The sequence below is a fragment of the Eubalaena glacialis genome, chromosome 2 (assembly GCF_028564815.1).
Source record: "Eubalaena glacialis isolate mEubGla1 chromosome 2, mEubGla1.1.hap2.+ XY, whole genome shotgun sequence".
NCBI classification, from domain to species: domain Eukaryota; kingdom Metazoa; phylum Chordata; class Mammalia; order Artiodactyla; family Balaenidae; genus Eubalaena; species Eubalaena glacialis.
The window spans coordinates 5495834-5509237 of record NC_083717.1 but is presented as its reverse complement, the minus strand read 5'-3'; the positions used below and the strand labels follow the sequence as shown (position 1 = coordinate 5509237).

Sequence of the window (13404 nt, the reverse complement as noted above, 5' to 3'; positions counted from 1 at the left end):
TCAATTGTGGTTACACAGTATATATTGGTCAAAACTCAAACTACACACTTACAATGAGGGCAGCTTATTGTATGTAAATTATGGCTTCATGAGAAATTTGTGTGTAAAATTTTTTATGATGTGAAATTGGGAGAAAAACACTATTTCATATTATTTTAAAAATAACAAAAGTGTTAAACACTTCTGCTGAGTTCATCACAGGCAAAACGGTATCTTTAACTTTGACGGGCTTCAACAAGAAGCATTCAACAAGTAATATCCAATCACTTATTTTACTCTCTTTTTTTCACTCCTGCTATATATATATTGCACATGAGTAATGCTTAAAAATAAAGAATTAAGTAAAGTTTAATATCATTACAGAACCAAGAATTTAGAAGTCAAGCATATTCTTACATTTCAATTCTTTCTCTCAGAGACCAAAATATTGATCGTCTTTCTCTAAAGCTAGAAATTTTAAAAAAGGAAAAAAGGCAAAAAATAACATGCTATCTTCTGACAGAATAAAAAATGTTAATTTAATTCCCTTCTCCTAAACTTTTTCATTTATATATGACTTATCTTCAAATGAAGACACCAGAAATCAGTATCTTACAGTATTCCTCAATTACATTTTCCTTGCTATATATAGACTTATTAAAACAATATTGTTACTCACTTCAATTGTCTTGGCCAGTAACAGTGTGTGACGAAAATTATACTTGTATACTTCGTTAGCGACAGTGTTTACATCAACGGCAGCCACCACTTGTGCAGGTATACAGCTTTCTGTAATGATAAGTGGAATAACTTAAAAGGTAAAGTCCTTAACCACAATTTGTTCATCATAGAGAGAAGCCAAAATAATAACAGAATTTTGTAGTACATTTCCTCACTTCCTCAATTATCTGGCCAGATCTCAGGTTGTCAGTGGACAACAAAGCCAGGAGGAGCTAGGCGCGAAGTAGAATATTTATGTACCTCTGGTTCATCTCTCTCAACAGCATTCTCATGCTAAAAATAAGATTTAAATATTTTAGTCATTATCTCTTATATTTGCTTTCCTTCCTCCATTAAGATACACATTTATGAGTCGAATGGAAAGTTTTCCTGAATTAAAACAAACGAAAAATAGAAAAGTGAAGTACAGTAAGTCCCCTACATACGAACGAGTTCCGTTCTGAGAGCGCGTTCATAAGTCCAATTTGTTCGTAAGTCCAGCAAAGTTAGCCTAAGTACCCAACTAACACAATCGGCTATATAGTACTGTACTGTAATAGGTACTGTACTGTAATACTTTTCACACAAATAATACATAACAAACAAACAAATGCAAAAAAGAAAGAAAACATTTTTAATCTTACAGTACAGTTTCCATTGTTGTCGCTTGGTGCTTCTTGGCAGTACCAGCTACATCACTGCTGCTTTTACACTTGCTTCAGGACATCTCAGCTTGAAATAGATACTGTACTACTGTACTCTATACAGTACTGTACAGTAAAGTACACATAAGCAGAACCACTTGTAGAGGATGCACGCATGTGACAATGTACGCCAGACACGTGAACTAACTTACGTGATTGGACATGAGAACACACGTTCACATCTTTGAAAGTTCGCAACTTGAAGGTTCATATGTAGGGGACTTACTATATATTCTTAAAAGCCATATCACTTGGAAATTTATAAATAAATTAACTACCATTTGTTCCTCAACTTCTAACATTAATACAATGCTGCTTCCCAATACCACTGAAAATGCTTTTAGGTAAGTTTTGGTAAGTTTCAGGTAAATTTGTTTTTCTTTTTTCTTTAAATAGCTTTATTGACATGCAACTCACATATCACAAAATTCACCTGTTGAAACTTTAGGTAAGTTTTTAAAGGAGGTGAAAAATTAATTGGTGTCCAAATGTAAAAAGCTCACAGACTAAAAATTAAAAATTTTGACAGAAAGAAGGTGAGAAGAGCAAGAGAAATAAGTACAAGGGCATGTCTTCCTTCACTGCCCGTCTGTCTTGCTGCTAAAGAAAGGCATTTTTTCATAATGCTTTCAGATTCAGAGAATTTTGTCATAGTCTTTAAATGGCAGTCAAAATTTCAACCATGTAAACGTAGCTGCTGTTATATTTTGCAGTTATCACCCTCTTTGCACTTCTTCCCCAAACACATACAAACCCAATTATGTGTAAACCCTGTCCCAAATCAGTAGAAAATGTGAAGAGTTTTTAAAATAAAAGTATTTGAGACGTCTTAGGAAAATCATCAGAGAAAATGTTACAAAATTACATAGTAGCTCCAAATAGCTATTTCTTTAATAACCATTTCTGTTCATAGTTAAATTAGGCAGCCCAAATATCAAAAAATGAAAAAGAAAAATATTAGGATGTGAGGAGCTAGGCTTCATGCAGCAGGCACCTGGAAATAAAACCCAGATCACAGAAGATGGGGCAAGGAGGGAAGCTCACACACATTCAGAAAACAATCACAACCCTACACTGAGGCCTAGAAAAGATAATGCCAGAGAGAAAACAGGGGATAAATGTGTCTAAGTAAATATTTACTACATGTGTACTACTAGGCTCAAGACCCTGGGCTAGGACCAGTTATCTTCTAGGTACCCTGCTGCCTTGTATGTAGGTCACTGGAACTTCAAGGTCCAGTTAGTAATATCATAGGCAGCTGCCTCTAAGTGAGTTTAAATTCAATAACTAGTTTACTTGCCTTTGTATAAAGTCAATTTAAGTTCTAAATTATATCTCTGTCAAAGGCATCAGAGAGATCTTGAAACATAAATCAAGGCTTTTAAACAAACTAACAAAAATTAGTATATAAGGATCAATTTGCAACATCACAAACCTTATAATCCAGGTCAAGAACTATACAACTACTAATCATTTTAAGAGAGCTCAGAATTAAATAACTTCACTGAACTATTCTACTGTTTTGCTAAATAAGATATGTTGTAATTAGCATGATGCTTGTGTTTCTGTTATATATACAGCAAGCTGGGATTGCCTGGAGTTAGTTGATATGATTTTTCTCCTTTTTCAGGCTGACTGAAAATCCACAGTAGTGTGCCAAATCTGTACCATAATCAATAATTAATTTTATGTTCTTGTATTATGTGCCTGGAAGACATAAAAACTGATAAACTCAACTACCAAATGAGTGTTTTATGTGGTGATGAAAGAACTGATGAACCGAAAATTCTTTCTCAGGAAACAATAGATTTCTAAAGTCAATAAACAAGTGCACTGTTTGCACATATTTTAGACTGTTATAAAAAAGGATCTACCGCATGACCTAAAAAGTTATTTCCATGATGAAAAATAAACATACTAAGACCTTACTGACACTAATTCAACCTGCCTTTTCAAAACAGATTGTTTTGGGGTACGAGTGTGTAACCAAGGAAAAAGTTGAACTTATAAATAACACTCTTAAAATCAAGCCTTTCAATTGTATCAAAATCTTAAATTGAGCTCCAAGGATAAGTTGTTTTGATATTTCTTACGGTACACTTTAAATCTATAGCCTCCAAAAATCTTTGTTAAGCTGCATACACAGATTTTGAAAATGTTTAACTAAAAATAACCAAACAAATATAATTCAACAGATTTTTGCCTAAGTGAGCTCCATCACTTAAGTGATCCAGGAGTAGTAATTCTCAAAGGGGAGAGAGAATTGGGGAAATGGGATCCATAGGATCTTCTGGGGAAGTAGAAGGAGAGGATGGGTTTTCAGCACTTTGATCTATTGCTTTCCCTGGATTTTATTCATGGTATTTCAGTTATTATTCTGGACTGCATATTTATCAACAAAAAGCATAGGTACTAAGACATTCCAGTTAGAGAAATGCAACATAAATGATTTTAAAGGATTGTCAGATTAGATCTACAAGGAAAGGTTAAGGGGTAGCATACTCACATTTACATGAGACCTAAACTAAAAAACGGCAGATTTAGTTATGTCAAGAGAGACTTCTAGGTGAAATGTTAGAAATGTCACGGAAAATGAAGATTGGTTCAAGATGGCGGAGTAGAAGAACGTGCGCTCACTCCCTCTTGCAAGAGCACTGGAATCACAACTAACAGCTGAACAATCATCAACAGGAAGACACTGGAACTCACAAAAAAGATACCCCACATCCACAGACAAAGGAGAAACTGCAGTGAGACGGTAGGAGGGGCGCAATCACAATAAAATCAAATCCCATAACCGCTGGGTGGACGACTCACAAACTGGAGAACAATTATACCACAGAAGTCCACCCACTGGAGTAAAGGTTCTGAGCCCCACGTCAGGCTTCCCAACCTGGGGGCCCGGTAACGGGAGGAGGAACTCCCAGAGAATCAGACTTTGAAGGGTACCGGGATTTGACTGCAGGACTTTGACAGAATTGGGGAAACAGAGACTCCACTCTTGGAGGGCACACACAAAGTAGTGTGCGTCAGGATGCAGGGGGAAGAAGTAGTGACCCCATAGGAAACTAAACCAGACCTACCTGCTAGTGTTGGAGGGTCTCCTGCAAAGGCGGGGGTGGCTGTGGCTCACCGCGGGGACAAGGACACTGGCAGCAGAAGTTCTGGGAAGTACTCCTTGGTGTGAGCCCTCCCAGAGTCCACCATTAGCCCCACCAAAGGGCCTGTAGGCTCCAGTACTGGGTCACCTCAGCCAAACAACCAACAGGGAAGGAACTCAGCCCCACCCAGCAGCAAACAAGCAGATTAAAGTTTTACTGAGCTCTGCCCACCAGAGCAACACCTCGCTCTACCCATCACCAGTCCCTCCCGTCAGGAAGCTTACACAAGCCTCTTAGATAGCCTCATCCACCAGAGGGCAGAAAACAGAACCAAGAAGAACTACAATCCTGCAGCATGTGGAACAAAAACCACATTCACAGAAAGATAGACAAAATAAAAAGGCAGAGGACTATGTACCAGATGAAGGAACAAGATAAAACCCCAGAAAAACAATTAAGTGAAGTGGAGATAGGCAACCTTCCAGAAAAAGAATTCAGAATAATGATAGTGAAGATGATCCAGGACCTCAGAAAAAGAATGGAGGCAAAGACTGAGAAAATGCAAGAAACGTTTAACAAAGACCTCGAAGAATTAAAGAACAAACAAACGGAGATGAACAATACAATAACTGAAATGAAAAATACACTAGAAGGGATCAATAGCAGAATAATTGAGGCAGGGACTTCCCTGGTGGCACAGTGGTTAAGAATCCACCTGCCAATGCAGGGGACACGGGTTAGAGCCCTGGTCCGGGAAGATCCAACATGCCACAGAGCAACTAAGCTCATGCGCCACAATTACTGAGCCCGTGCGCCTAGAGCCAATACTCCGCAACAAGAGAAGCCACCTCAGTGAGAAGCCTGCGCACCACAACGAAGAGTAGCCCCCACTCGCCGCCACTAGAGAAAGCCCACGTGCAGCAACGAAGACCCAACATACCCAAAAATAAATAAATAAATGTTAAAAAAAAAAGAATAACTGAGGCAGAAGAACGGATAAGTGACCTGGAAGACAGGATGGTGGAATTCACTGCTACAGAACAGAATAAAGAAAAAAGAATGAAAAGAATTGAAGACAGCCTAAGAGACCTCTGGGACAACATTAAGCTCACCAACATTTGCATTATAGGTGTCCCAGAAGGAGAAGAGAGAGAAAAAGGACCCGAGAAAATATTTAAAGAGATTATAGTCGAAAACTTCCCTAACATGGGAAAGGAAATAGCCACCCAAGTCCAGGAAGTGCAGAGAGTCCCAGGCAGGATAAACCCAAGGAGAAACACCGAGACACACAGCAATCAAATTGACAAAAATTAAAGACAAAGAAAAATTACTGAAAGCAACAAAGGAAAAACGACAAATAACATACAGGGGAACTCCCCATAAGGTTAACAGCTGATTTCTCAGCAGAAACTCTACAAGCCAGAAGGGAGTGGCAAGATCTATTTAAAGTGATGGAAGGGAAGAACCTATAACCAGGATTACTCTACCTGGCAAGGATCTCATTCAGATTCGACAGAGAAATCAAAAGCTTTACAGACAAGCAAAAGCGAAGAGAATTCAGCACCACCAAACCAGCTTTACAGCAAATGCTAAAGGAACTTCTGTAAGTGGGAAACACAAGGGAAGAAAAGGACCTACAAAAACAAACCCAAAACAATTAATAAAATGGTAATAGGAACATACGTATTGATAATTACCTTAAATGTGAACGGATTAAATGTTCCAACCAAAAGACACAGGCTCGCTGAATGGATACAAAAACAAGACCCGTATATATGCTGTCTACAAGAGACCCACTTCAGACCTAGGGACACATACAGACTGAAAGTGAGGGGATGGAAAAAGATATTCCATGCAAATGGAAATCAAAAGAAAGCTGGAGTAGCAATCCTCATATCAGATAATATAGACTTTAAAATAAAGAATGTTACAAGAGACCAGGAAGGACACTACATAATGATCAAGAGATCAATCCAAGAAGAAGATATAACAATTATAAATATATATGCACCCAACATAGAAGCGCCTCAATACATAAGGTAAATGTTAATAGCTATAAAAGAGGAAATCAACAGTAACACAATAATAGTGGAGGACTTACACCTCACTTACACCAATGGACAGATCATCCAGACAAAAAATTAATAAGGAAACACAAGCTTTAAATGACACAATAGACCAAATAGATTTAATTGATATTTATAGGACATTCCATCTAAAAACAGCACATTACACTTTCTTCTCAAGTGCACATGGAACATTCTCCAGGATAGAGCACATCTTGGGTCAAAAATCAAGCCTTGGTAAATTTAAGAAAATTGAAATCATATCATGCATCATTTCCAATGACAATGCTATGATATTAGAAATAAATTACAGGGGAAAAACGTAAAAAACATGAACACGTGGAGGCTAAACAATACGTTACTAAATAACCAAGAGATCACTGAAGAAATCAAAGAGGAAATCAAAACAAAACACCTAGAGACAAATGACAATGAAAACACTACGATCCAAAACCTATGGGATGCAGCAAAAGCAGTTCTACGAGGGAAGTTTATAGCAATACAATTCTACCTCAGTAAACAAGAAAAATCTCAAATAAAAAATCTAACCTTACACCTAAAGGAACTAGAGAAAGAAGAACAAACAAAACCCAAAGTTAGTAGAAGGAAAGAAATCATAAAGATCAGAACAGAAATAAATGAAATAGAGACAAAGAAAACAATAGCAAAGATCAATAAAACTAAAAGGTGGTTCTTTGAGAAGGTAAACAAAATTGATAAACCTTTAGCCAGACTGATCAAGAAAAAGAGGGAGAGGACTCAAATCAATAAAATTAGAAATGAAAAAGGAGAAGTTACAATGGACACCGCAGAAATACAAAGCATCCTAAGAGACTACTACAAGCAACTCTATGCCAATAAAATGGACAACCTGGAAGAAATGGACAAATTCTTAGAAAGGTATAACCTTCCAAGACTGAACCAGGAAGAAACAGAAAATATGAACAGGCCAATCACAAGTAATGACATTGAAACTGTGATTAAAAATCTTCCAACAAACAAAAGTCCAGGAACAGATGGCTTCACAGGTGAATTCTATCAAACATTTAGAGAAGAGCTAGCACCCGTCCTTCTCAAACTCTTCCAAAAAACTGCAGAGGAAGGAACACTCCCAAACTCATCCTATGAGGCCACCATCACCCTGATACCAAAACCAGACAAAGATACTACACAAAAAAGAAAATTACAGACCAATATCACTGATGAATATAGATGCAAAAATCCTCAACAAAATACTAGCAAACAGAATCCAACAACACATTAAAAGGATCATACACCATGATCAAGTGGGATTTATCCCAGGGATGCAAGGATTCTTCCATATATGCAAATCAATCAATGTGACACACCATATTAACAAATTGAAGAATAAAAACCATACGATCATCTCAGTAGATGCAGAAAAAGCTTTTGACAAAATTCAACACCCATTTATGATAAAAACTCTCCAGAAAGTGGGCATAGAGGGAACCTACCTCAACATAATAAAGGCCATATATGACAAACCCACAGCAAACATTATTCTCAATGGTGAAAAACTGAAAGCATTTCCTCTAAGATCAGGAACAAGACAAGGATGTCCACTCTCGCCACTATTCAACATAGTTTTGGAAGTCCTAGCCACGGCAATCAGAGAAGAAAAAGAAATAAAAGGAATCTAAATTGGAAAAGAAGAAGTAAAACTGTCACTGTTTGCAGATGACATGATACTATACATAGAGAATCCTAAAGATGCTACCAGAAAACTATTAAAGCTAATCAATGAATTTGGTAAAGTTGCAGTATACAAAATTAATGCACAGAAATCTCTTGCATTCTTATACACTAACAATGAAAGATCAGAAAGGGAAATTAAGGAAACAATCCCATTCACCATTGCAACAAAAAGAATAAATTAACTAGGAATAAACTTACCTAAGGAGGTAAAAGACCTGTACTCAGAATACTGTAAGACACTGATGAAAGAAATCAAAGGTAATATAAACAGATGGAGAGATATACCATGTTCTTGGATTGGAAAAATCAATATTGTGCAAATGACTATACTACCCAAAGCAATCTACAGATTCAATGCAATCCCTATCAAATTACCAATGGCATTTTTTACAGAACTGGAACAAAAAAATCTTAAAATTTGTATGGAGACACAAAAGACCCTGAATAGCCAAAGCTATCTTAAGGAAAAAAAATGGAGCTGGAGGACTCAGACTCCCTGACTTCAGACTATACTACAAAGCTACAGTAATCAAGACAGTATAGTACTGACACAAAAACAGAAATACAGATCAATGGAACTGGATAGAAAGCCCAGAGACAAACCCACGCACCTATGGTCAACTAATCTATGACAAACGAGGCAAAGATACACAATGGAGAAAAGGCAGTCTCTTCAATAAGTGGTGCTGCGAAAACTGGACAGCTACATGTCAAAGAATGAAATTAGAACACTCCCTAACACTGTACACAAAAATAAACTCAAAATGGATTAAAGACCTAAATGTAAGGCCAGGCACTATAAAACTCTTAGAGGAAAACATAGGAAGAACACTCTTTGACATAAATCACAGCAAGATCTCTTTTGACCCACCTCCTAGAGCAATGGAAATAAAACAAAAATAAACAAATGGGACCTAATGAAACTTAAAAGCTTTTGCACAGCAAAGGAAACTATAAACAAGACGAAAGGACAACCTCAGAATGGGAAAAAATATTTGCAAACGAATCAATGGACAAAGGACTAACCTCCAAAATATATAAACAGTTCATACAGCTCAATATTAAAAAAACAAACAACCCAATCCAAAAATGGGCAGAAGACCTAAGTAGACATTTCTCCAAAGAAGACATACAGATGGCCAAGAGGCACATGAAAAGCTGCTCAACATCACTAATTATTAGAGAAATGAAAATCAAAACTACAATGAGGTATCAGCTCACACCAGTTAGAATGGGCATCATCAGAAAATCTACAAACAACAAATGCTGGAGAGGGTGTGGAGAAAAGGGAACTCTCTTGCACTGTTGGTGGGAATGTAAATTGATACAGTCACTATGGAGAACAGTATGGAGGTTCCTTAAAAAACTAACACAGGACTACCATATGACCCAGCAATCCCACTACTGGGCATATACCCAGAGAAAACCATAATTCAAAAAGACACATGCACCCCAATGTTCACTGCAGCACTATTTACAATAGCCAGGTCATGGAAGCAACCTAAATGCCCATCGACAGACAAATGGATAAAGAAGATGTGGTACGTAGATACAATGGAATATTACTCAGCCATAAAAAGGAACGAAATTGGATCATTTGTAGAGACATGGATGGACCTAGAGACTGTCATACAGAGTGAAGTCAGAAAGAGAAAAACAAATATCATATATTAACACATATATGTGGAATCTAGAAAAATGGTACAGATGAACCGGTTTGCAGGGCAGAAATAGAGACAGATTTAGAGAACAAACATATGGACACCAAGGGGAAAAAGTGGTGGTGGTGGGGGGGTGATGAATTGGGAGATTGGGATTGACATGTATACACTAATATGCATAAAATAGATAACTAATAAGAACTTGCTGTATAAAAAATAAAATAAATTTTTAAAAAAATAATAAAAGGGATAGAGAAAATAGCAAAAAAAAAAAAAAAAAGACAAAAGAAATGTCACTGAAAATACATGCGTAATTCCTGCTCTTAAATATGTTTCTTATTAAAGTGGGCAAGAAACACACACACACATACACACACACACACACACACCCCACATTTAAATAATGTTTATTTTCCTTCTTTTTCTGATCACACTTTCTGGAAAAGTTGAAGGGGAGAACATATTGTTGGTAGTAGTAAAAAGGTACAAGTTCACACTCTACCTGCCTTTCCTAACCAAATAAATCAAACAGTTTAATTGTTCATGGATAGCTAAGGTGGAGAAGAAAATCAATATTTTTAAATGTAAATATAAAATTAATTGGCCTACTTTGAAATAAGTAGCTTTTTTTTCTTCTTTTCCTTCTTTGTTTTTTTGTGAACTGTATCTCATATAGGTGAGTAATTCTTGAATTACCTCATTATAATCACATCTGAAACACCTAATCAGATATGTTAACACTGACATCTAGTTGTGAAATGGAAGATCAGTTGAATACATCTAATGTCTATTTCTTTTCATTCAAAGTGATAGTTTAATTAAGAATAATACTATTAAGCAAAAACAGACATGCAAGGATTCTGAAATTAAAATAATTACCAAAGTATAGTACTTGTTTCTTTTTAAAGATTCTTGCATTTCAAAAATCACAAAATCAGTTACATTTCTTTACACTAACAATGAAATATCAGAAAGGGAATGAAAAAAAACAGTCCCTTTTTAAATCACACATACACACACCAAAAAAGAAACAAAAACAAAAAACTTAGGAATAAACCTGACTAAGGAGGTGAAAAACTTATATGCTGAAAACTATAAAACATTAATAAAGGAGACTGAAGATGATTCAAAGAAATGGAAAGATATCCCATGCTCTTGGATTGGAAGAATTCATATTGTTGAAATGGCCATACTACCCAAAGCAATCTACAGATTTAATGCAATCCCTATCAAATTACCCATGACATTTTTCACATAACTAGAACAAACAACCCTAAAATTTATATGGAACCAGAATTGCCAAAGCAATCCTGAAGAAAAAGAACAAAGCAAGAGGTATAACCCTCCCAGACTTCAGACAATACTATAAAGCTACGGTAATCAAAATGGCATGGTACTGGCACAAAAACAGACATATGGATCAATGGAACAGAATAGAGAGCCCAGAAATAAACCCACACACGTATGGACAATTAATCTTCGACAAAGGAGTCAAGAACATAATACAATGGGGAAGTCTCTTCAATAAACAGTATTGGGAAAGTTGGACAGCCTCATGTAAATCAATAAAGTTAGAACACACCCTCACATGATACACAAAAATAAACTCAAAATGGCTTAAAGGCTTAAACGTTAAGACATGACACCATAAAACTCCTAGAAGAGAACATAGGGAAAACATTCTCTGACATAAATCGTATCAATGTTTTCTTAGGTCAGTCTCCCAAGGCAACAGAAATAAAAGCAAAAATATACAAATGGGACCTAATGAAACTTACAAGCTTTTGCACAGCAAAGTAAACCATAAACAAAATGAACCTAAGACAACCTACAGAATGGGAGTAAATATGTGCAAATGATGCGACTGACAAAGGCTTAATTTCCAAAATATACAAACAGCTCATACAACTCAACAACAACAACAACAACAAAACCCAATCAAAAATGGGCAGAACTAAATAGACATTTCTCTAAAGAAGACATACAGATGGCCAACAGGCACATGAAAAGATGCTCAACATCACTAATTATTAGAGAAATGCACATCAAAACTACAATGAGGTACCACCTCACACCAGTCAGAATGGCCATCATTAAAAAGTCTACAAATAATAAATGCTGGAGAGGGAGTGGAGAAAAGGGAACCCTCCTACAATGTTGGTGGGAATGTAAGTTGGTGCAGCCACTATGGAAAACAGTATGGAGGGTCCTCAAAAAACTAAAAATAGAGTTGCCATATGATCCAGAAATCCCCCTCCTAGACATATATCTAGACGAAACTATAAGTTAAAAAGATACACGCACCTGTATGTTCAGAGAAGCACTATTCAGAACAGCCAAGATATGGAAACAACCTAAATGTCCATCGACAGATGACTGGATAAAGAAGATGTGATACATATATACAATGGAATACTACTCAGCCATAAAAAAGAACAAAATAATGCCATTTGCAGCAACATGGATGGACACAGAGATTATCATACTAAGCGAAGTATGTATAAAGTATATGTGTATGTATGCACATTAAGAAAAAAAGCAAATGTTGACAGGAGCTGTATCTTGATGGTAGAGGTGTGTGCCAGCAAACAGTTGTAACTCAATGCATTATTTTATCCCACCAACACAATAGTCAAAAGAATAAAAAACAATAAGAATTAAACTACATTGACATAGCTTTTTCGAGATCAACAAGAGCTAACATATGGCCCAAAATATAATGAGTTGACAGCTACCTATTTAAATACTTAATAGAATTCAAGGGATAGAAATCTGTCTTCTCCATTTTTCTCATGACATTTAAGACCTTCACCTTAAGCTCTTAAATAAGGGCACAACCATGTTTAAAAACACATTTATCTAAATAAATACATGTAATCCAGCCTATTACAGGTTTAAACAACAAGGACTATTTTACATAAATTTGCTGTGAGTAAATGAACATCTATGAATGGTTCACCACTATAAAATGTTGAAACGTTTTTGGTGATGCTTTCTCCTAATTTAAAAGATGACAATTTCTGACATAGTCATTCTGACAAAGTCAATGAAAAAATGACAAGTGATATAAGCATCAGTATCCTGTACCTAGTTAGTTGTGAATGAAAAAAAAAGACTTGTAAAAATATAATTATGTTATCAATCATAAAGATCCCTAAGATTAAACTCGAAACTTCTCTCCTGCCATTGAGCTCCTCTTTGCTTTATAGTAAACCCTCCTTGAAAGCTTATACTGTATTTTTCATCATTATAAACTTTATGAAGTTTTAAACCCTACCCTGAATTTCTGCTATAGGCACTTCTAAAAGAAGAATTAAGTTTTACAATTCTGCACTAGCCCAGAAAGTACAGGCTGGTCCTAAGACCTCAAAGGAAAATGCACTTCAATTACTTCAGTCGTCATTTTCCTCCTCCATTCTCCTCCTGGCTAGTATATGCAAACCTTTTTCCACTAAGC

At 36.2% G+C, this 13404-nt stretch overlaps 1 protein-coding gene across 4 annotated transcripts in view; it reads right to left on the bottom strand.

Moving 5' to 3' along the window:
• The window catches only part of TRDMT1 (tRNA aspartic acid methyltransferase 1), a 57644-nt gene that overhangs the window by 26839 nt on the left and 17401 nt on the right, over positions 1-13404 (bottom strand). For all 4 annotated transcript variants that reach the window (XM_061181550.1, XM_061181549.1, XM_061181552.1 and 1 more), the window contains exon 2: positions 659-768. In XM_061181550.1, coding sequence (XP_061037533.1) covers positions 659-768 — 110 coding nt within the window. The remainder of the gene's footprint in view (positions 1-658; positions 769-13404) is intronic.